The 25,561-nt window shown below is 40.2% G+C and overlaps 1 protein-coding gene across 1 annotated transcript in view; it reads left to right on the forward strand.

Moving 5' to 3' along the window:
- The window catches only part of zdhhc9 (zDHHC palmitoyltransferase 9), a gene marked incomplete at both ends in the record, with an annotated part of 28,909 nt that extends 3,348 nt beyond the window's left edge, over positions 1 to 25,561 (forward strand). Inside the window, 8 exons of the mRNA XM_083891397.1 lie at positions 7,358 to 7,518; positions 14,728 to 14,886; positions 16,345 to 16,482; positions 18,061 to 18,109; positions 19,047 to 19,149; positions 23,664 to 23,767; positions 24,008 to 24,122; positions 25,346 to 25,561. Coding sequence (XP_083747523.1) covers positions 7,358 to 7,518; positions 14,728 to 14,886; positions 16,345 to 16,482; positions 18,061 to 18,109; positions 19,047 to 19,149; positions 23,664 to 23,767; positions 24,008 to 24,122; positions 25,346 to 25,561 — 1,045 coding nt within the window. The remainder of the gene's footprint in view (positions 1 to 7,357; positions 7,519 to 14,727; positions 14,887 to 16,344; positions 16,483 to 18,060; positions 18,110 to 19,046; positions 19,150 to 23,663; positions 23,768 to 24,007; positions 24,123 to 25,345) is intronic.

Raw genomic sequence — 25,561 nt, forward strand, 5'->3', positions numbered from 1 at the left:
AACTTTTATTATTTCGAACACTCAGTCATGAGACTGTAATTCCCTCAGTGATTCATCTATTGCATCACTCTCCAACACTGACTCCCTTTCCTAAACTATAGTGAACTTTAAGCACAGGTTTTTTTTCTTTTCCTAAACTAAAATGTTGAGCCTTGTTTCTCTGATCTTGTGATAAACAGAAGACTTTTGTTTCAAAGCGCCGTGCAATGTCCACAATCGATCAAATACTAATAGTTTGCAAAAGGCCTCGCATTGATTTAATAACCGAACAACAACAACCCAGCGTACACACACAAACAATGCAAGGCACTGCATTATTAAAATCTCATTTTAAAGCAGCAAAGCTCTCTGTGAGGGCTAATTCCTGTTTACTGTTGTTCGGTATTGAATAATCTTTAACGCTTCCTCTGCAGTGTTTAGTTTCCTTTCAGTTTGACCAGTTTCTCGTACTTGTCCTGTCTGGCCTTGATGGGAGGACAGTGAGGACAGTGAGGACAGAGTGGACAGAGTGGACAGAGAGGACAGACAGGACAGTGTCCTGGTGTGGACTCGCTCATATCCTCCTCACTTTTATCCCCAGTCATCAGCGCCCGTGCGAGGAAAAACCACTCTGTGCTTTGATTTACACTAAATTGCGGAAGCGAGCGGTTGAACACGCAAATGGAAAGACTCATTAGGAAGAACTAAACAAATGATTCAGCGAGGATGCAGGCACAGCTTCTTCTTTTTTCTTTTCCCAGATTAAATTAACTCTGTAAGACTGTATACATCTTCACTCTGCTGGTTTTCCACTCGTCTCTTTAAAAAAAATAATAATTAGATTTTACACTCGATGTATTGGGTTTAATGAGAGATTATTTATGAAGGCTTTTTGGATGTCAAACGCGTGAATGTTTCTACAAGGTTTGGCCTCCATTTGTGTGTGTGTGTGTGGTTGTACTTGTGTCCTCATGGAGACCAAAACCTGGTCCTGTTGAGGCAGAATCTCATATCTGAGGAACTGGATTGTGGTCCGGTTTAGGTATGAACTGATTATGGTTCAGGTTTGTATTTGCAGGCTCCTTAAAAGAAGAGCTGCATGAGGACATGTGAGGACCAAAGGGACATTTTGTCTCGTCCTCACATCTTTAAAGGGCTTCAGAGACCTGGTTTTAGGGTTAGAATTGGGTTTAGGTTAGGCTTAGGCATCTAGTCCTGACTTTGACTGCTGCACAACCATGTGTGTGTCCATGCATAAGTCGCCTTTAGAGCTTGGATGAAGGAACAGGAGGACAGTGTGTCGTGTGTGTGTGTCCACCCCAGGATGTCAGCATATGTCTCTCTCTCTCTCTGTCGCTGACCATCTGCAGTCAGGGGAGATTTTGTTGTATCTCGTATCCCCGACCCACTCTATGCCTCCCTGAGCATCTCTAACCCCACCCTGTCTCCCTGTCGGGCCAATCGGAGAGCAGCTTTTGGCCCAGGCTAATGAGCAATAACATGATTTATGCTCTATTCAGAGCACAGGGTCCATTTACAGTAACCGTGATGTGGAGGCTTTTGTTCTCAGGCAGGAGGAGGAGAGGAGGAGGAGAGAGCTGGAATTATTATTTTTTTTGCCATACAAAGATGGACATTTAGATGCTCTCCTTCGAGATAGATTACAGATATCTATGCTGCTGCTATTTAAATTAAAATTAAACCAGATTCACCATTAGTCCTTATTTAATAGCAACTATTGTATGATGCAACGTCTGTAATCCAAGCTTCAATGCAAGTAAAATGGCCATGACCTCGCCTCTAATGTTACATCTCTGTCACTCTATCATATGGTATTATACTCGTACTGTATCTTGGTTGTATCTTCTCCAGCTTGAGCGTCACCTCCTTCAAACTCACTCGCTCATTGGTTTTATTTAAAAGTGCTTTCAAGGACGTTTCAGGTCAGATTTCTTTAGTCCAGTGTTGAAGTCACAGAGCTGATCCATAATGAAAAGAAAGAATACCTGATGCTCTTACCTCTGATTAACTTGTATCGTGTAAGAAATTGAATATTTGAAATGAAGGGCTTTTCAGAAGACTTTTAAAATATTTTGTATATTGTACAGCTTTGTTTTTAGGTCAAATTCTGCGATCATTGGCATTCGGATTGGAGTAATGTGACTGACACAGCAGATAATTCTTGACATGAAATAGTAGGACTAACAACAGGTTTTACTACGAACATAAATTAGGGTTTCACTCCAGTTTTAAGAGTCAGGGTAATGCTATAGTTCAAGGTCACACTAAATAATGAATGCTTTAATCTGTAGAAGCAGATTTTTTTCTTGTTATTTTATAAGTGCATACATGTTTCCCGTATTTTAAAGTTATAAGTGATAATTATACTGTATGGGTCAAATCCAAATCCATAGTTTTCAATATTTTGTTATTTTTTTCCCAGAAAATAACACATTGTCATTGATGCTTCTACAAATAGATTAAAGGACTTTGGTTAGTCACGGCGACCAGGATGAAAAACTATAGTTGGAGCTTATGAAACAAACAATGTGATGGTGCAACAGAGAGAATAACAATGTGGACAGATGAGAAATAAATGTTGTCGAACAACCTCCTGGATTTTTCAGGCTCTGTCAGGTATTTATTTTGGCTTTGTGACTTCAGCGAATGAGACGCTCAAACTGGAAAGGAAGGAACCAAGGTCGGACGTTTTTCAAAAAATTATTCCACCCTCTAATTTGAATAATTCCCAAGATCACTGCTGAGCTTTTGTTTCCTTTAGCAGTGTCCCAGAAAGTGGCATAACCACAGCGAACACAGGTGTGGGAATAACACGGGGCCCACTGTGGATCTGCTCGCTCAGCACAATTTATTTGTAGTAGGATTCATAAAGGGTTTGAAATCTTTCACTACAGCGTGACACGGTGACGTTTTTTAATCCTGGTTTTATTTTCTGCGCGGTCGGAGTGGTTTTGAAGCAAAGATGCAGCGACTTCAGAGGCTTTGTCATCTTTCCGCTCGTGTCGTAGATCAAAGTCTGCAGGCGACACGCCCTAATGCACCGAACACTGTAAATACTGAATAAGCAGCTGCTGCTGCTGCTTTTCTTTATCTCCATGTGATCACAGGGGGATTTTGTGTTTTTGTACAGAGACCACGTATTATTAAAACAGTAAACTATCTCCTCTCGGTATTCCATTATATCTGAGCCTAACTTCCACTCTGTTGTCGGGGGCCCATTAGTAAAATATGGCATATGGAAGAAACAATTAACACACTAAGCAGTAGATTAGTGCGGTGGTTAGCACTTGTCATGTCAGTGCAAAGTTCTGGGGTTTGAACAGCCAAATCCTGTCTGTTTGCATGTTTCCCTGTGTGGTTTCAGACATGTAGGTTAAGTGGTTAATCAGAATTCCCTTTAGATGTGAATGCAAGTGTGAATTGTTGTTGTTGTTAGATGGTGGTGGTGGTGACTGTCTCCACCAGTGTCAGCTGGGAGCAGTGGCTCCAGCCCCCAAGGCTGTTAAAGGATAAACAGTAATGGGTGGGTTTAGTTTAAGCAGTAAGTTGGAGTTTATTAATCAATATATGTGCGTCAGGAGATTCATGGTTGGTTGGTTAGTACAGGTACAAAGAGAGAGCAGGTTTCACTCCCTGCTTTAGAATAGAACGCCTTCAGTGGACTTACTGGTGTTGAAATTGATAACGACTTTATGGATAATTTGACCTGCACCTGCACTCTCGTACATATGCTTTGTCATTTGCTGCTGTATAGGAAAGTTAAAGCTTAAGGCAATTGTTGTTTTTCACCTTTTTCGCTTTTGCGTTTCAGGCTAAACCACTATGGAATAAGATTTGTGTCAATATTTTTTTTTACACTTTTCACAAGCACAAGCAACACTATTAAAGAAGCAAGCAAACAAAAATGAGCCACAAAGTCAAAATACACAAATTGCAAATAAAATACTGACCTAATCGATTACATTCATATGTGGAACTCGTTTTCCCCGTCTACATCCGACCATCGGACTTCCAGACGGTGCCCGCGATTACTTCCGGTCCGTTGAGCTGTCGCTCCAAAACTCGGTAGCCAATCAGAAGGCAGCTTCATAAGGCCCGCCCATGGTCAGAATCGCAAACAACAAACAACAAAAGTTGCAAACAACAAACAAAGTTGGAGCAAACCAAAAGTGTATTTTATTTGGAATTCACTCCAGCGGCCCCTACGTAGTCTTTGTAACATTTAAATCTGATCTGAGCGTAAGCGTACATAACTCTTTTAGGGCGGACTGTTCCACAGTGTATAATCTGAATTTGTGTTAAATTGACTCAGAGTTTTACTTTAACGCTGCAAAAATTTACTGTGCACTCGCGTTAACTTCCAGCGCGGCACTTAAATGCACTTTTCATTGCTGGCAGTAGTTTATAATGAGCTAGGTTAGAAAGTTGAGTAAGAGGGAATGGGGGGAGTGTGTAGGAGGCCTGTGAGAGTCGTTTGGCATCTTATTGATGATGAAACCACCCCCTCCCCCCCCCCCACAGTCATGGACACCGGCCAGATTAAGTCGTGTTTTTCTGCTGCCTCTGTAGTGACTGATGAGCACACCACAGCTCCCCCCCCCCCCCCCCCCCCGTGTGTGCAGCCACCACCCTGCCTCCCCGACAGCACAGGAAACGGTCACATCCAGGAAGGACGCGGAGGCTTCGATGGGAAGCGATGATAGAGTGTGCCCTGAATACCTACCAGTCATCATTACTGGAATTACACTTCATCGACAGACTGCTTCCCTCATTCCGTATCCACTGCCTGCTGCTGCCATGTCTGCGCTACAAATGGAGCAGAAGTATTTTCACAGGCCTGCGCCACTGGAAATTTCTATCGATTCGATCCGTGCTCCTTGTTTCCATTAGTGTGGAAACAAAGCCACTGCAGAGAAACTGCTCAGACCAGTACTCTTTAGGATATTTTGGTGTGGAAGTCAATGCAGAGTCCTTTTTTTTTTTTTTTTTTAAAGGATAGCCACGTGGAACCTGTGTGTGCTGTTGTGTTGTCAGTGCTCAGATATGTCGATGAACCGGATTCATCCACATATTGTTTGAGCCATTAAACGAGACTTATCTGCCTCGTTGAAAGCTGACTGCAGTTGTTTACTCGGCTGCACCCTTTCTTTTTAAACTCGCCGTTGGCTGTGTGTGGCAACGCTGGATGACATATCACGTAAAGCAGGGGTTCTCAGTTCAAAGTTTTGATACCTGAGGGCCAATTTAGGGACCCAACATTGGACTGAGGGCCGCCAAAGGTAAAAAAAAGGAAAAAAAACAGAAATAAATCCCATTTGTAATCATTTTAATGACCAGATCGCAGTTCTACAGTTTAGCGTTAAGTAATATAAGCGTTAATATAAAGTAAATAGCTAGTAATTGGGGGCTGTAGCTACCTGCTTATTACCAGCTTATAACCCAAAAATACACTAAAATTCACCATATAGAAACCAGGTAAATACCCAGTATTTTTGTTTACACTTATTGGTCTGTATCCAGTAATGTCCAATAAACCTTTAACAAGCTTAGTCGCTCCTGGATTAAAACTATCAACTGTGATTCATTGCGGGCCGCCAGAAATGTTTCTGCGGGCCGCCATTGGCCCGCGGGCCGCACTTTGAGAACCAATGACCTAAAGGAACCTAAAATTAAACTTATTTTGTCCTCAAAGTAATACTCAAAGATCAAGAAAGTCATATTAAACTGACTTTTATTTCACTACATTTTACTTTCTAGCAATAAAGATATTTGTCTGATCAAACTAACTAGCAATTTGATGAAATAGTCTAAAACTAATGTATGCATCAATGCTCTTGGATCCAAGTAGGGGAGTCTCTCAGATGTGTGGAAAGTTTTTTTTGTTTTTTTCATGATGTGTTACAAAAGTTAGTCTTATACAGGATATGGCCAAATAACTTCTGCAATCCTGCAGTGCAACATTAGCGTTGCGAGTATATATGAATATATACTCGGGGGAGCCATGGGAGCGAGATGAACTATTAATAACTGCACGCAGAAGCTCCTTTTTCTGCTCCTGTGCTTCTGTTGTGTCGCGGCTCACATCTGCTATCGCGCCGAGCAGCAGGCAGCACTGCTGGCTCTAATCTCAAAGAGCTGGCCAGTGGAGTTATGCTAATGTTTGTCCACTCTTTCAGGAGGCGAGGCGAGGCGAGGGGAGGGTGGTGTGGATGTTGTTTATTCATGACGATGACTTATGCATGGCCCAGAGGGAAAAAAAACCAAAAAAAAACAGCCTTTACAGTTCATGACCTCATACTCTGAACACCAGTTCAGAATAAGTATAGTGTTGTTGTGTCATGTCCTCGCTGCTCTTTTTCGAATAGGTTTTTCCATCTCTGTTGAGGAATTTATATAAGGAATAGAACCCAGAACAGAACCTTGTGGGACACCACATGTTGCTCTTTTCAGAGAGGATTGAGGATTGCACATTGAAAAGCTGTTATTTAGGTAGCTTCCTAACCTGAAATGATTTGCCACACCATGTTTTCCATAATGTTCCATTTTCTGGAGGATTAATGATTGAATAATTGCGTGAAATGCTTTACAAAAATCAATACATACACCTACACTGTGACGTTTTTTTTATTTATCTATTGCCATTGTTATATTTTAACAAAAATCCAGGTGTGAACAGTCTTATTTAAATGTTGTCTGAATGTGATCCAGATTAGCAATGACGTACGTTTTCGTTCCACAGCTAAAGAGCAAGATAAACGCAGCATAAAACACACAAACTTCTTTCTCTTGTCACTTTCTTTTTTGTTCTTTGTCTGTCATCCTCCCAACCATAAATCATACTGTATGTAAAAACAGACTACACTCCTCCTGAAGCCAACCAGGAAATAAGAATATGTTGATAATAGCCACTAGGGGGCAACTACATTGGATGCAAAAAGAACTCGATTTGAACCGAAGGGTCCACGGGAAAATGAGCTTACTTTTCACTTCATTTATAATGTTCGTAAAAACATTTACTCGAGGAGTCGACAGTCTCAGTTACTAGTTTCAGGTCTTCTTCAATTAGACATGATGTCGATTTTGTAAGTTATGTTCAAATATTGAGGAAAATGGATGATAAATTATGGCACACGTGAGAAGAAAATACATATTGAAAGCAGGGTTAATAGGGGATGTTTGTTATTGTCCAGTTAAATCAGTTTCAACATCCTAATGACAAGTTAGAACAAAACTTTGTCTATCGCAGCTTTAAAATAGTCGCCTAATTTTCCACTGATGTCTCATTAGAGCTGTAATGACCGTGCCACATTGTCACCTCCCTATATTCACACATAACGTGTTTGTCTTCCTTCTGCAGATGTCCGTACCTGGCCGTGCATCTGTCTCCCACCATCCCGGTTTTCGCCGTCGTGCTCTTCCTTTTCGTCATCGCCATGTTGCTGAGGACGAGCTTCAGCGACCCCGGGGTGCTGCCCCGCGCTCTGCCAGAGGAGGCCTCGTTCATCGAGATGGAAATCGGTGAGTTGTGGCGACGGTTTTAGCAGAAAAGATCAATATTCACCTTTTTATTTCCACTCAGGGGTGTGTAAAAAAATATATATTAATACACTAAAATATTGTGAGAATTTATGGTGTGAAACTGTATTGATTCTTTTGGATATGGAAATATTCTCGACCAGGCTTTTCTAATTGTGGACTCCAACCCTCCTTCTTCTTCTCTCGCTATAAGAAAACTTATTCTTATGCAGATGACACTGCTTTCTCTACATATTTTCTAAAAAAAAAACCACATTTTGTGGGGAAAAAGATGAAAATCTATCATTGTGTTTATACAGTAGTATTGCACTATATCTCTAATATGACTTGCCAACACAAAGCTCCATTTCACACTGAAGCTCATTTATAAAACAGGTTTTTTTGGGACCATAAACTAGTTTTCTATTTGTTTCTCCGCACGGACTAGATCCTATCTTGTGTAGAGGTAGTTTCACCTGGATCTGCAGCGCTCGATCCTCGGCTTTTAATCGAGTTTATCTAGTTTAGTGAGTTCAGTGAGTCTCGGCTCGTTTCTCAACTCTACTGTTGTCGTCGCAGATTTGATTTGAGTGTTTCGTCAGCAGCAGGCAGCTGCTTTCAACCCACATAACCCTGGCTACAGAGCAGCATAGTTGGGCGAAAGATGGAGCTTAAAGGGTAAAAAGAGATTAAAATAAAAGACTTCCAACATTTGTTTGTCAGTTTTCGGGGGGATTTTTGACCATTTATGGCAGATTTATCTAAATTTAATGAAACGTTTTGGGTGATATGAAACTAAAAATAAAAAAATACATACATGGTATGTTGCAGGGAATATTAATATCAGCTTAAATGTGAAATATTCAGCAGGCAATTTGATTGCTGATAACAGCAGAAAGACGGAGCACCACGTCGGCGATAACGCTCTGTTTCTGTTCAGATCTCTGCAGCTTCTGAAGCCACGTGTGGTCTAATGCGACGGTCTCTGTCTGTGCGGCTATAATTCACAGTCTGTCGCGATAACGCCACCAGACGCAAATCTCCTTATCTGCGTCCATTCAAATGTGAAGTCTGCAGCGTAACCAATTTTTTTACAGCTTGTGTGTGTTGATACGAAGATTATGAAAATGAACGTAGCCGTCTGGTTTGAGGATTGTCTCGATTGTTCGTTTCGGGTCGTCTTCTATAGCACACCCTCGATTTTGTAAATTATGATTTTAGTGGCGAATGTAGACGCCGCAGAACAGTACGACTGCATGTGTAACAGACTTTACTTTTACTTTAAACATGTCGTAATTGACTCTCCTGTCTAAACCACAATTTCTTTCATCCCAACCGGTCTAGGCAGATGGCTGCACGTGTTTGAGTCTGGTTCAGTTTAAGATTTCCTTCCTGTAAAAAGGGAGTGTTTATTGTGTGAGTGTTTGCTCATTGTGTGAACTGTTGGGTTTCTGTTGTCTCACTGTGTGCAGTCAGTGCCTTGAGATATTGTACGGTGTGGGTTTTTTGGTGCTATACAAATATAACTGAATCCATTTGAATTGAACGTGACTGGACATCAGTGTGACTCACAGCTGATGTCGTCCAATAGGAGCCTGGTTTGAGTTGGGGGGATTATTAAATATCATTGTCTTGACCTATACATATTGTATTCTGACAGACTGAAGGCAACATTTAAGTTTCTCATAGATCTGCACTAATATCACACAGTAAAAATGATCACAATTAGATTCACTCAAAATCCTTCAACCCTAGTTTCGCGTGTCGTTTATGAATTTCTGGTTTCAAAACCCCTGCTGGTCAAATCGTGAATCTTGGCGCTTCAGAGCTGCATCACTTTTTCTGCACAGTCTGTGGTTTTGAAGCAGCCGAGGTGAAAGTTTTTGGAAGCGTAAATACTTCGGTGCATGAAGCAGGTTAAAGAGACCGTCTCAGTCCTGTTGGTTTATTCATGTCTCTTTTAATGCTCGTATGTTGGTGACGGCCCCGGCGAGCTCGTCTGAGTGGATGTAGAACTCGCTCTAATGCACATTCATTACAAGGTGTCTGCGAGTCTCATTATGCAACACGAACGGCTCCGTGTACACTAATGACAACGAGGTCCTCTTTCATGTCTCTGTGTTTATGTCTGAATGATAATCCTGTAATTTCACTGCAACAGCCCACCCTGCATTCTTCTTCTTCCTCCTCCTCCTCCTCCTCCCCCATCACTCTCTGCCCGTTTGGCCGCCGAGTCTTCGCTCTTTGTCTCTGTTAAAGATTCATAGCGTCCTTCAGCCATCACTCGTGCTCTCTCTCGCTACACCACAGCAGAGCCCAGGGGCGGAGACGGCTCTCTGCTCATGACAGAGGTGGCCTGTAAAAGCTGTGCTGCCGAGGCTCTCGCTCCTCTGAGATTATGGATTATCTGGCAGCCAGCGCTTCTCTCGTCATGACTGTGACTCATTCTGCTCGCTGGATGACAAAGGCCCGGGTGGTTTAACTGGCTTTGTCCGCGATGACACTGGGGGGGAGAGAACGTAAGGCTCTGCTGTGTAGTTCATGTGAGGAACTTATGTGAATACAGTAAAGCTGCAGCTATCGATTCTATATAATTGATTCATCTGAAGCTGAAAAAGCACAGAAACTAGAAAATATTCACATTTAAGAAGTTGAAGATTCACAGAAACTAGAAAATATTCTTTCATGTGAAAATATTTACATTTAAGAAGCTAAAAAAGCACATAAAGTAGAAAAGATTCACATTTGGGTAGCTGAAAAATCACATAAATTAGAAAATATTGACATTAAAGAAGCTGAAAAATCACGTAAACTAGAAAAAATTGACATTAAAGAAGCTAAAAAAGCACATAAACTAGAAAATATTGACATTTAAGAAGCTGAAAAATCACATAAACTAGAAAATGTTGACATTTAAGAAGCTGAAAAATCACATAAACTAGAAAATATTGACATTTAAGAAGCTGAAAAATCACATAAACTAGAAAATATTGACATTTAAGAAGCTGAAAAAGCTCAGAAAGTAGTAAATATTCACATTTAAGAAGTTTAAGGTTCACAGAAACTAGAAAATATTCTTTGATGTGAAAATATTTACATTTAAGAAGCTAAAAAATCACATAAACTAGAAAAGATTCACATTTAAGAAGCTGAAAAATCACAAACTAGAAAATATTGACATTTAAGAAGCTGAAAAAGCACAGAAACGAGCAAAATATTCACATTTTAAGAAGCCAAAACGATCAGAAATCTTGTTTTAATATTGAAAAAACTCTCAAATTCACAAAATGGTTCTTTTAGTAATCGATTAATAATCGTTTATTGGAGTAACTGTTTCAGCCCTAGAATACAGCTGTGACTAATACTTATTTCTGCTATTGATACGCATTTAATCATCTACCCAAAGTTCCCAGAAACCATGGTGACGACCAACAGTATAAAACCAAAGTGTGTCGTCATCGTAAATTCAGAGAAAAAAAGGGAAGGTGAGGGAATCAATGCAAAACAAGAAGTGGTGCAAAAACATGATGTCATTAGGAGCTCAGTGTTTGTATTGACATGGATTGGGTTTGGCAGTTGTCACAAGAAAAACCCACTTTTTAATCAAGAGCACAGCATGTACGGCATTTATAGATTTAGTCACCACCTGCTTTGTTGTTTTAATGTCTGTCAGTGATCTGAACTAAAACAACACGTGAATGTAATGTTCAAAGTTTAACCGGTAACTTTAACGATCCGGTTTTAATAGAATCAGGGTTGTGCGGAGGTCACACTGAATACTTGACACTATTCTTTCTGATAAATGTGTTATTTTAAAACCGTTTGCCCATATTTTCTGGACGTGATCCAAATAAAGTGATTGAGAAATATTTATACTGTAGCTAATCTAATCTAATCTAATAGTGGCCTTTTGCACAATGACATGTAAAGGACACCCTACCTCACACGCTCTTTGCTGCAGACACAAACAAACAGCAGATCTTTAGTAGCATGTAGCATGTTCACTAGCAGATCATATGTTTTCAGTCAGATTTTCCTTTTTTATTTTTATTCTACATTTTGCAGGATTGTTTAGTGGGTGAATATCTCCAGGCTTTTTTTTTTTTTTTGTCCAAAAACCTTTTGTTGAATTTTTCGTGAATTTTTACGCGTTTTTTTTGCGGGGAAATGTGAGAAATGTGTAAACGGCACTTTCCGAGCTTGTCAACACGATAACTTGACAAATATTTTGACATATTGATGTCAAACTGGCACTGTCCATGCCTCTTACAAGTATCTTGGACAAGTTCGAAGATGGGTGACCTTGACCTACTTTTCAAGGTCACAGCTGCACTTGAAACTTGAAAAATAGCCAAAAAACAGCACTTTTCAACCTTGTCAACGCGATAACTTGACAAATATTTATTGTATTGCTGCCAAACTGGCACTGTGGATGCCTCTTGCAAGTATCTTGAACAACTTCGAAGATCGGTGACCTCAACCTATTTCCAAGGTCACCGCTGCACACCACATGTCCAAAGTGGCCTTCATTGCCTATGCAAATTTTGCTTTAAAATTGGCATAAAAATGTGGGCGCATGGACTCAGCGCGGAGCATTAGTAGTCGTTGACTATCACCCCTCTAGTTATTGACTGGTTTTCCATGGGTAAACAAAGAGTTATTGTAAAACTATAATATTTCTCAATCAAAACGGCAACAAAAGACCTAGTTTGACGACATCGTGGAAACGTTGGATTGTGGGAAGTGTTTTTCTTGTCTCGTTTGGTTCACTTGTGCGACGGCAGCTCAGCGGTAGAGCGAGTCGTCTTTCAAGCAAAGTTGCGGGTTTGATTCCCGCCTCCACTCTTGATGTGAGTGAATGGGTGAATGGTGATGGAGACTAGAAAAGCGCTATATGAATACAGACCATTTTCCATTTGTGCTTCATGAGGAGAGCTCATAACACGCTGCAAATGTCAGTGAATAGTCGCGATCCATTAGTGACGGATACACACAATTAAATGCAACAAAAAGACAACACTCGGGTAAACTAGTAACACTAAATATCTTCTTCCTCACTCTGACAGTGAGGCAGGTGACGCCATTAAAAGGTGAATATAATGAAACGCTTCATTACCTTGATGAGAAATATGGATTTCTACAGATTTAAAAATTAACATTAGTTTCAACCTTCGAAGATATTTTCAAAATCGATTAATCTGTCAATCGTTGTCAGAAAATATTGATCAGTGTTTCTCAAACCTGGATGTTCTCAAATGTCTTGTTTTGTCCACAATCCAAAAATGATTCCGTTTTAATGATTTCTCTGTTACACGGAGTAAAGAAACCAGAAAATATTCACATTTAAGAAGCTGAAAAATCACAAAATTGTTGGTTATGTTATGTATTATATTTTAGGTAAACTGCAACTGCAGCCGTTATAGTTTATTATTTAGTGATTTTCTGGGTGTTTACGTGGAGTCGATGAGGCTGTCAAACGCTCCGTCCCCTCGCAGCCTGTTAGGGACGAGTCCCAGGGGACGACGCTAATACAGGGAGAGGCATCCTCTCGGAAATCTAATGCCACGACGAGACCGAGCTGCGTTACCCGAGGGAGTGGCATTATTTCCCCGTGAGTGGTGACTCACTGGTTTATTCCCCCACTGGTTTATCCTGAAAGCAGCTTAATCCATTCTCCGGCTTCATGATTTGTGACGCATTTCTGACTCTTTTGATATCCGTGAACGTGTTGTGGATGGTTTGTATTCAAGCTTGTGGATGTGTTTCCGTGATCAATTTAAATACGCAATTCAGTTACTGCTGAATGTGTTGTTCTGTGTAAACTATTTCCAGCAGCCGAGGTAATTAAATTTCCACAAATGCCACCTTTTTCTTTATCTTAATGTGTTCCCAAAAACCCAAACTAATAATGTTTGTTTCTCACGAGCATAAAAATAGTGTTTTTCTCTCGGCAGATTCCAGCCTGTGATCATGAGCCGGACCTCCTTAAACCGCTCGGCTCCTGCAGAGTGACGTAATAGGAAAAAAAATAAAAGTTGCTGAGAAAAGGGGGAATGTATGAAAATCTGATTTGGTTTGTAACCTGCTGTGCAGAGAGAGAAAAGATAAGACGATTTCATCTGACAGATCTACTGATTGAAGTCACTATTACCTGAGTAATGGACTGCAAATAACGATGAAGCGTCGCCACATGAATCCAAATAATAACTATAAAAGAGAATTCTAATGCAGTGCTTCTCAAACTTTTTTATACCAAAGAAACAACCTTGAGAAAATAATGAGCTCTGGAAGCAACACAGTGATTATCACCAACGTTAAAATACAGTCTACGGAACAGTATTTCTTATTTTCCGCCCCAACTATCACCAGAGGAAGTGGCTCGTACCACAGTTTGAGAAGCGTGGTTCTCAGGAAACGATGGAAACGTAATTAAGCCACAAACTACTCCCGTGAAATACGGTGACGTCAGTGTTCTGTAATAAGACGAGTGGATGCGTACACAGATGAGTAAACGGTGTTGTTATTATTCTTATTATATAAACACGAGCAGCGATTACTCATAAATCCACTACGCTGAGCCTCCGTCGTCACCCACATGGTTTTCTCAAGGTTGAGCTGCCGAGATTTATTGACTAATGTTTTTATCATCTCGTCTCTAAATCTTCCGTTTATACCCGTCTGTTTTATAAAATGTACGATCTCGTGCAATAAAGCTGCAACAAATTCTACCTTTTAGCTTCTAATACGTTGCTGTTTTGAGTTAAAGGTGCCGTATGTAAGAATGTGGCCAAAAACGGTTACTACATTCAAATTCAAAATAAAGAGGTCTTTTAGGTTTTTGATTTCTGACGTAACTGGCAACCCGTGGTTGCTCGGCAGCTGAGACTCTACTGAATCCAATTGATTGGTAGACGGTGGTAGGTGGCGCCACATGACGCCAAAACATGATTTGCAGTCTGCAAAATATTTTTTTTGATGCAAATATTTTGACTGTTGTTGTTGGTGAGTTCAGTTGAACATTATTCCTGAGTCTCTGTGACATATTAGGAGGATTTTATGGCCAGTTGATTTAGATTTATTACATAATGCACCTTTTAATTGAGTGAAAGACAATCAAATCATAAGAGATAAAAAGTGTTTTTCTTGTTGTTATTTGTTTCTTGTTGGATTCATTTGAGCAAAAAAAAACGTCGCCAAATGTCGTTTCCACAGAGGCCGCCAACGGGAACGTCCCCGCGGGCCAGAGGCCGCCGCCGCGGATCCGCAACGTTCAGATCAACAACCAGATCGTGAAGCTGAAATACTGCTACACCTGCAAGATCTTCAGGCCGCCGCGAGCGTCTCACTGCAGCATCTGTGACAACTGTGTCGGTGAGGAGACGCCGTCTCATCCACTTTATATATACTTTATATAATGTCTTTCTGACGTGTGGTTTATAACTGAATCCTTTACCTTAATTTTCCTCCTGCGTTCATTTGTGATGCAAAGTTTTATAAATAAACACTAAGCAGACAGGGTGAGGAGGTTTTAGAACACTAAAATAAAGACTGTGGTTTGATCCGAGTGTGTGTGTGTGTGTGTGTTGGATATTTGTGTGTATGTCGAAGTGTGTGTTTGGCTGTTTTATCTTTCAGTTCGACAGTGAAATGCAAAGTCATTTGGCCGCCGATGATTGAGGAATGTGTTTGAAAGCGGCGCAGACTCGCAGGCGATACGAGAGTAGACAGTGGAGGCTCAGAGAAGGGAATAAGTGCTCCGTCATTGTGAACACTGGTTCATCTGTGTGCACCTGACACACACACACACACACACAGCATGCCTCTCTCTCCTTCTTTACTGTAGCCTTATCATTTGGGATAAACCCTAAACTCATTTTTTCTGGTTAAATGATGCTCGTCACATACACAAACCTGGATCAGTGATATTTCCAACAGTAATTTGAATCAAACAATGAGTGTGAAAAAAAAAAAAAAAGAATGTAGAAAAAGATATATGAGGCTAACTTATTTGTTTACTGACCTTTCGATAACCGCACACGTCTCTTTATGTGGGATTTAAAAATAGAAATCGATTTGAATGTCAGGCAAATGAAGTGCTGACTTTAACCTGGAATTTCGGCGCTGTTGACGTTGTCCACGTTAAGCAAATGGGGGTCGGAGCGAGGGACGGGAATCCATATCGGTCTGGTGCTGGTCCAAAATCTCTGGGTCGGATATCAGACGGATAAGAATGTTAAATCAGATACAATCCAAAAATCCTCGAGTCTATATATATCGTATCACCACTATGCACAGACTATACTATCAGCATTTCAGCTGAGTCATTTCTTCTTGTTGGGAGAACAGTGTTTGTTCCAGAACCAACGTGTTTCATGTCCTCAGGGTTAATCTTTACCTATTTAAGGTTTATCCTCTCAGGACCATGAATGTCTGTCCCAAATTATATGGTTTAAATATACAGCCATGCCACTAATATGAAGACAAAAGGACTATAATTCCTGTATAATTCTGTTAAAATAATCCAGATGTTAAGTCTCTGTGAAATTATTTCAGACTCGGTGCCTCAGAGGATAAAAAAAAAAATACTATTGATGTTTTTTCTTGCTATATGTTTTGCCATATTTGCTGCAGTGACCATTAAAACGCATGAATACAGGATTTTTCTTCCCTGTGTTGTTGACTGTTTTGACCAGGTTTGGCAAACCTCCAGTGACAGGAAGAGTGGCTCTATATTTAGAGCACAGGTTTACAGGACAATGTCGTCTTTTTTTTTTTTTGTGACATTTTAGTGAACTTTTGCCTCTTTTTTTTTTTTTTCTTCCTCCACAGACCGTTTCGATCACCACTGTCCGTGGGTCGGCAACTGCGTGGGCAAGAGAAACTACCGCTACTTCTACCTGTTCACCATGTCCCTCTCCATGCTCACCATTTACATCTTCACTTTCGACATCGTCCACGTGGTCATGCGTGAGTATCAGTCGTCACGTGGGAAGTTGTAAAATAAATAAATAAATAAAAAATGTGGTAAAGCAGGAAGAGCTTTGTTAAACACGCTGAAACAAAAGCTTTCTTGTTTATTCTACTGTCTTTCTATCCCCCTCTTTTCTATCTTGTCCTCATCAGTGCTTTTCTTTAATCCCAATCCTTTTCTTTTTGTTGTTTGTTTCTGTATCTGCGTGCACTACTTAATAAAAGCAAACGAACAGGAAGAGCGACTCAGTCGAGCTTGTGACGCAGGAAGAGCGACCTCGCCAGCGGCCTCCAGTGTTTATGCTAATGCAGGCTCATGTTTTTGGGATTTTGACATGATGACAAAGATGTCTTTTTTTGGTCCTCACAAAGATGTTACATACAAGCAAACGCACACATAGGGTGAATTCCAATTCCTTCCTTAATCCTCAATCTTAACCCTCAATCTCAAAAATGCGCGCTCCCTCTAGTGCAAGTGCTGTCCCGATTCTCAGGAAAATTAAGTTGAGGGGCGAGTTTAAGGGCTGTATCGCCCTCGATATTGAGATTTTCCGAGACCACCCTTGGGAGCAACGGCTACCCAGAATGCATTGCGTGTTTTCACATAACAAAGATGGCACCGAAAGCAGCGAAGCCAGTGCGATACAAATTAAGTATTTTCTTTGTTAATAGAGATATAAAAATGATGAAAAACATTGTATTATCTTAGTTTAGGCCCATATTATGGATTACTGACGTCATTGTTGCGTAACATTTATTTTACGATCTTTTGTCAATAGCCGGCCGGTGCGGACAAGCGATCATTTGCTATCGTTTACTTTCCAATAAGCCGTGGTGTGTGGTAACTGTCAGCTGAATATGTCCGTGGTTGTGGTATTTGTATGAGTATCATCTTATAACTAACTGACAACCTAATAACTTGACGTCCAGTCTGTCAACTCTTTTTTTGAGTTGACAGACTGGACGCAGCTTTCACGTTATTCTGCCCCCCTACAGTCTGAAGACGTATCTGCATTTAAGGGATGTCCCATTTCTAAGTGACAAAATAACCCTCAACACTTGGTTTTGAGGACCAGTTAAGATTAACGGTTGAGCTTGAGGGTTAAGATAGGAATTGGAATTGGTCCTAAAGATGGCTGAAACACCTCACCTCGTGTGTTTCAGAGCTGCAGCGTCAGATTTCGGGGGGAAACATCCTGCTGTGTTTTAATGATAATCTAACCTCACTTTGACCTGAGGAAATCCTCCTGCTGACTCTACAGCAACAGCACCGCAGATTTTAAAAGGAAACCAAAAATGTAAACATACAATAACTCAACAACTCCATCCGTTCATCCTGTAAGCGCTCAGGCAGCGACTCGAGGCAAACTCGCCTTCCATGAACTTCAAAATACTAAATTCTTTGAGCTGACGGAGCATAAATTCTGTCTCTTCATCAGCACAAAAATGATTGATTTTGAAATGTCTGGTTTTAGTCGGACTAAGGCCGTATTTAAATGTTATTTTAATAACATCGTGTAAATGCACTGTATGTTTTTTTACCGTCTAACCTCTCTTCTCTTCATCTGTTCACAGGTTCAGTGGACAACGGCTTCTTGAACACGTTGAAAGAAACACCTGGAAGATATCCTTTTTTAAAACTCTTGCCTTAAAAATTCTAAGTCATGTACGTGTGTGTGTGTGTGTGTGTGTGTGTGTGTGTGTGTGTGTGTGTGTTTGTCGTCTAAGTGGTCCTGAGGAAACGGTTGCTGGGCAACAGCAACGCGGACGTCATTACTGTCCAGATCTAGGAGCCACAGACACCAGACAAGAGTTCAGTAAACTAGCAGGCTAGTGCATATCTCTGTAATGATAGGAAACGCAGATATTAAATGTTTTGCTTCAGGCGTACACACTAAAGCTAAAGAGAAGAGTAATAATGATTTAACATCCATTAAAGTTAAAAGCAGCAAAAACAGCTATGTGCAATAATAGGCTAAATATCATGAAAAAAATGATTGTCACACAGATTAAGGAATTCTTAAGGAGAGAATTAATCACCGATCTGTGTAAATTGTATTTTATTACCTTTCCATTCAACAAAAAATGTCCTTTTTATAAACTAACAAATGCATCACAATTAAGAGATTTTACACTTAAAATATAAACAGTTGCATATACTTGCCATTTTGGCTGTGTTGAATGAACATAGCTCATATTTTCCTATTAGGATATTCATTTTTGGTAAGTAGTTTTAAAAGACTAACTCATTTAAAGTCAGTGAAAATAATATCTAATATTTTTACAGCAGTTTTTGTGTAGGTGGCGTTCTCTGCCACTAGGAACAAATTACTAAGTCTTTTTTTAAAGGAACTCTTAAGGGTTTATAGTGGTGTTTTCTTAAGCATACTAAGTTAATTCAGACTAATACACAGCAGTAAAAGAATCATGCTGCTCATAATCTTCCACTTTGTCGAATAAACAATTCTGAAAATGATTTATTTTGGACAATGAGAGGTTTTTAACAAGATCGTTTTTCATGTTCCACAACCCGTGTTGCTGTTCTCTTAACTGACGCTCACTGTGCTGGAGGTGCTGGTGTGTTTCTTCACCCTGTGGTCAGTGGTGGGACTGACCGGCTTCCACACCTACCTGATCTCCCTCAACCAGACCACCAACGAGGACGTAAGTGCAACCTCCCTGCACGTTTCCCTGCATCAGTGTTGTACATTCGCGCCGAGTTTGTTTAGATTTCTCTTCGTCGTGAGGTTTCTACGGAACTGTTATCATTCAAGTCTATTCCTGCAAGGGAAAATAATGCATATGACTAAAACCGCACGCATATTATCGTGTTTTGCTAAATTCCAGATTCAGGCATTGAGTGACTGACTGAGGACAAAACTGCACCTCAGCATTTTATTTACAACCGTAACAGCTGCTTCTTTATAACGGCTAATCTACGAAGAGAGACGCAGTTAAATTCTTATCGCTGTATCCGACAGCTCTGCCGTTTGCTGGAGACGTGTGAAGAGTGCGATCCAAATATTCAGACTGTCGTGATGCTGCATTATGTTCATCCACAAAGACGATACTAGAGAGAGCAACGTTTCACTTTGAAACGTGAGATGATAGAAAAACGCACGTGAGAGCAAATCGATCACTCGCAGAAACATAAAACTGAATATTGTCTGTCCTCCACTTATGAAAGAGTTAATTTAAAGTATAATACAAGACTTGATGAAGATTAAAATGTCATTAATTGTCAAAGGTCACTCTTTTAATGTGTTTGTGTGTAAATATTATGATCCAACCGCCTGGAATCATGTGGGCTGGAAAGATCAACATACATTTTGCCGCGGTGTAAACACCACGGCGCCTACACTACGCAGAGCCGTTGCCACGACGACGTCGCCGCCTTTGTTCACGACTGAAGGACACGGGGCGAGTAAAGTGTAAACCTGTTAAACGGGGCCATTATGTTGCGACGCGACAGGGAAAGTAACGCTAATGGAGATGCTGGAGAAAGTGTACACATGAAGCAGAATGGAGGCTTTTTATCACATTTAGAGGTTCTTCTAATATTTAAAAGATTAATCTACCTTTTTATGCAGCTCAATAATAAGAACAACAATGTTTTTGTAAAATGGGCTGGTAAATGCCTTAAGTGCTAAAAGCTGCGTTGGACTTGGTCTCTGCTCACCAACAGGCCACCGTAGTTTAATCATCATCTCAAAATAAGCCTTCTTCCAAAATGCTTTTGATGCGGAATGGAGCATTGACTGATTATTAGTCATTATTTTACGAATCACGCACACACGAGGCTGATGTATGATGGGTGGGTGAAGTTTCACAGTGTGTGTTTATATCCTGTATTGGAGTCTTTGTTTGGCCCAGATCTGACTGCAGAGGCTGTGACGAGAAGCAGAGGCAGCTCTGGTGGAGAGGGTGGGAGGTTTCTAGATGCTGAGAGCGAGAGACAGAGAGAGAGAGAGAGAGTGCACTCATGCTTTTGTTGTAATGATTCATTTATAATTCCCTTTCTTCTTTCCTGTGGGATGTGTGGCCTCCTTTTTTTTCCCCCACTATTTAATCAGAAATGACGCTGTGAAAATGTGCATCTACAGTGTTGCGTTGTTGCTCCAGGGGGGGCAAAACAATGGTCCATTTCAATATCTGCGATTGGCCTAATAATAGTTGCATTGATACCTGCAGGGGCTGGGAACGCTGCCAGAAATACTGCTGTGGCAGAGTGGGTGAGAGATGGAGAAGAGAGGAGGGAGTAAAGGAGAGGAGAGGAGGAGGAGGAGGTGGGAGTAAAGGAGGACAGAAAAACAGTGGAATAAGGGCGAACAAGAGAAGGCACCTTGAGAGTTGTAGCTGCTCTGGTTTCCCATAGGATGACACACACACACACACACACACATTCTTGTACTTGCTGCATACTGAGGACCGGGTAAAAGAGCTGACCAAGTGAGGACCAGCATTTCCACTTTATAAATCAACACAATTACAAATATCTACTTCATGAATGACATCTACAAAAATTTGACCCAAAATTTTTCGTCCAAAATTAAAAAAAAAATTGATGCAAAATTTTTGGTCCAAAATTTGAAAAAAAAAATTGACCCAAAATGCTTGATCCAAAATTTGACGCAAAATTTTTGGTCCAAAATTTGTAAAAAAAATTGACCCAAAATGTTTGGTCCAAAATTTGAAAAAAAAAATTCACAAAAAAATGGATGCAAAATTTTTGGCCCAAAATTTGAAACAAAAAAATTGGACCCAAAATGTTTGGTCCAAAATTTGACGCAAAATTTTTGGTCCAAAATTTGTAAAAAAATTTGACCCAAAATGTTTGGTCCAACATTTGAAAAAAAAAATTAACAAAAAAATGGATGCAAAATTTTTGGTCCAAAATTTGAAACAAAAAGAATTGGACCCAAAATGTTTGGTCCAAAATTTGAAAAAAAAAATTGACAAAAAAATTGACGCAACATTTTTGGTCCAAAATTTGAAAAAAAAAATTGACCCAAAATTTTTGGTCCAAAATTTGAAAAAAAAAAATTGACAAAAAAATGGATGCAACATTTTTGGTCCAAAATTTGAAACAAAAAAATTGGACCCAAAATTTGAGGCAAAATTTTTGGTCCAAAATTTGTAAAAAAAATTGACCCAAAATGTTTGGTCCAAAATTTGAAAAAAAAAATTGACAAAAAAATGGATGCAAAATTTTTGGTCCAAAATTTGAAACAAAAAAATTGGACCCAAAATGTTTGGTCCAAAATTTGAAAAAAAAATTGACGCAAAATTTTTGGTCCAAAATTTGAAAAAAAAGATTGGACCCAAAATGTTTGGTCCAAAATTTGACAAAAAAAGTCATACTATATACTATGTCCTCCAAAATTTGATTTTTTTTTTTTTTTGACAAACAGAGTATAGCATGTTATAGCAACCTAAGGAAGTGATTTCAATGAAAACAAAGTGAGGACCGACCAAAATGTCCTCACTTTGTTGGTTAAAAACCCTCACTGGTCCTCAGTATGGCGCAAGTACAAGAACACACACACACACACACACACACACAGAGGTATTCACACTTAAGGCCTAAACGAAGTGTTTTCCCAAACCTGAGCCATAAGCACAATTAAAATCTTAGCCCTAAACATAACAGATAAGGTTCTGGTTAATTAGGGACCAGGTTTTGGTCTCCATGAGGACTACTGGTCCTGACGAGGCCAGAAAAAGTCCTAAAAAGATGACACACACACACGGATAAACACATGCTGACCTACATCTGCAGCACATTGATTTAAGCCTTTTTTGTGTGTGTGTGAAGGTCACTCGGTACAAACTGGAGCTTTGTAAATAAATAGTGATTATTATATCGGTTACATGTGCTCTAAAGTTAGAGCGGAGCCGTTTGAGTAAAATATCTAATTGCGATGTTTGTGACAGATATTGCGATTGATTTTTAGTTCTTTTTTTTCTTAGCTTCACTTCAATATTAACTGTGTACTACTACGGTTTTAGATTTAGGAAACAGAAACATGACTCTATCTAACATGAGAACTGTAAGATATGATTTGGTCCCAACACATAATGTTTTAATCTGCACAGAACATGGAACCACATGAATAAAATACAATTGCATTTAAATTTTTAAATCCGGTTGCACTTAAATGAATTGGGGTTAGTGTCTAATCAGCCATGTACCATTAAAAATGAGGATGCCACAAAATAAAGGTTTTAACAAGTGAGGGGGATTTCCACTTGTATCTCTATGATGCACGTGGAAAGTATGTACTGTATGTAAATGATAACTCTTTTATAAATGTATACCTATACATACTTGACTAAAAGTGCAAGCATGGTACCAGAAAATGACTTTGGTAGAAATTGCTTTTTAGTATTAAAAGTAATTTTCTGATTGAAAATGTACTTTTACGTTTTAGAAGTAAAAGTATTAAAAAAAAGTGAGAATTGGGATTAAGCCGTGGTTTCTCAGTGGTAGGGCTTGTTGTCTTTCAACTGGAAGGTTGTGGGTTCAATTCCTGGCTCTGCTAGTCTATATGTGTCCTTGCACTAAGACACTTAACCCCATGTTGCAGCGTGTGAATGGATGAAAAACACCTGTTTAAAGCAGATCATCAAGACTAGAAAAGCTTGAGTAACAAAGACAGTTAGAGGAAATGTTGTGGAGTAAAAGTAGACGTTGCTAGAAATATAAATAACAAAGTAAAGGACAGATGTGTGAATTGTGTACTTCAGTACAGTCATGAAGTATTTGGTTTTTTTGGTTTTGCACTGTACGATTTTAAAGACCTCCATTTACACACTACAAAATATGTAAAGAGTTAATGCCCTCAATGTGCTCAAGTTAATTAGTTAAAGCCTGTGTTTGTTGCTGGCACATAAGTGGAGAGTATAAATAAAGCCCAGTGAAGGACTTTCACACTCATCAGCACATGGAGGCAAAAAAAAACAACAACAGGGATCATTAAAATCCCTTCAAGATGTTTTTAGTAGGTCAAACTCATGCCTGCGGGAATAACATCTAAAAATGGAGCCGTGCTTTTGAATAAGGTATAAGAGTGAGGGCGTGAGATCGTCGGGGTGTGTTTGGGAAATTCAGCCCCAAGTCTGTGTGTTTTCCAGTGATGAATGTCGTAATTTTTTTTTTTTGTGTTTTTTTTTCTCAGATTAAAGGATCCTGGTCTGGAAAGAACAGAGTCCAGAATCCGTACAGCCACAAGAACATCCTCAAAAACTGCTGCGAGGTTCTGTGTGGGCCGGCCTACCCCAGGTAACACATACACAGTCTCTCACTGACGAATTCTGTATTAAATGGCCCGTTTCATCACGTCAGAATCCAGCGTCTTGTTTTATGCGTCGTCACAAACGTTCTTCACCTTTTATCGATACGTTCCGTACCCCCGCTGCCTGTGATGGATTAGTCTTTTGGCTCCGACGACTCCTTCGGGTGAATAACAAGCAGGAGGCTGTCGGTGACTGATCGCCCTGTCTCACTTTTTTTTTTTTTTAGTGTGCTGGACAGAAGAGGACTGATGCGCGAGGACTCGTCTGCTGCGGCGGCGGCGGCCGGCAGCGGCATGAGCGGCAGCAACAGCATGAGCAGCAGCACAGCGCCACCAACCACGGTACACACTCACGCAGACACACACGATATCCTTTTTAAAGTACAGCGTTTGATGTATTCGACCACCGCCCAACAGGTCAGAGCTGACGATGACTCATTACTTCTTACATGCACACACAACCTCAAGTATAATCCAATTACAGAGGAGAGGAGAAAGGACACCTGTGTGCACTATCGACAGTGTTTCAGTGTTGTTGGAGGAAGAAAATGCACAATACATTTCCCAGCTGACGATATAAATTATGAATGTGCAGTCTCACTCCTCCTTAAACACATCATTTAAACCATTTATTGTCTCGTAAGCTCTGCGTCAGCTAAATGTATTGTCATTTTGAATTATTCAAGATTAAATAACTTAGGACTCCAGGATCTATCCAAAGATGTGACAGAGCAGTATCTAATCTACTGCTAATCTCTTTTTACTGTCTTAATCCTCAGAAAATGACTTTTGTTACTTTTGGTACAGTAAATGTTATATACTTTAAAGGTGCCATATGTAAGAATGTGGCCAAAAACTGTTACTACATTCAAATTCAAATTACGGAAGTCTTTTAGGTTTTGTTTTCTGACGTAACTGGCAACCCGTGGTTGCTCGGCAGCTGAGACTCTACCGACTGCAATGATCGGTAGACGGCGGTAGGTGGCGCCACATGCCAAAACATGATTTCAAAACATAAACATGATTTGCAGTCTGCAAAATATTGTTTGTAATGCAAATATTTTGGCTGCACTGTTGTTGTTGGTGAGTTCAGTTTGTTATATGAACATTATTCCTGAGTCTCTGTGACATATTAGGAGGATTTTATGGCCAGTTGCTTTACATTTATTACATAATGCACCTTTAAGACTTTTACTTCTGTAATATTATAAAAAAAAAAGTGACTTCAACTTCTACCAAAGTCATTTTCTGGTAAAGATACTTTTACTCAAGTATCCCTTTGAGGTACTTTAAACAGGAAATGGCTGTGCTATAATAAGTTGTTAAATGCCTGAGCATGCAAGTATAAAAGTGTAAAAATAGATGTAAAAGATGGAAGAGGCTGAATTGCACTGTGATGTCGGCCCTGCAGGAATTCAACGTGAAAATTATATTGGGTCCGACACTAAAAAGTGTGGTTTATTTGTATAAAGCTGCAGTGCAGCGTCTGTCATAGTGCAGTGTCTGTAGTCAGTGCAGTGTCTGTCACCAGTGGCTCACACAGTGTCCGCCCTGCGTCTCTTCAGCATGCTGTCCTCTGCCTACAGAAAACCACCGCTCCGCTCATCCCCAACGAGCACACGCCCGAAGACGTCAAGCCGAGCATCGCCGCCTCGGAGCAGAAGAGCTCCTCCCCTAAGGAGCAGCGCCCTCCCACCCCCAAGCTCCCGCCGCTGGCTTCACCGGAGGCGGACGCGGAGGCGGCCGCGGAGGCGTCCCTCACCAAGGACAAGACCCATTAG

Source organism: Microchirus variegatus (genome assembly GCF_963457635.1).
Source record: "Microchirus variegatus genome assembly, chromosome: 6".
Classification (NCBI taxonomy): domain Eukaryota; kingdom Metazoa; phylum Chordata; class Actinopteri; order Pleuronectiformes; family Soleidae; genus Microchirus; species Microchirus variegatus.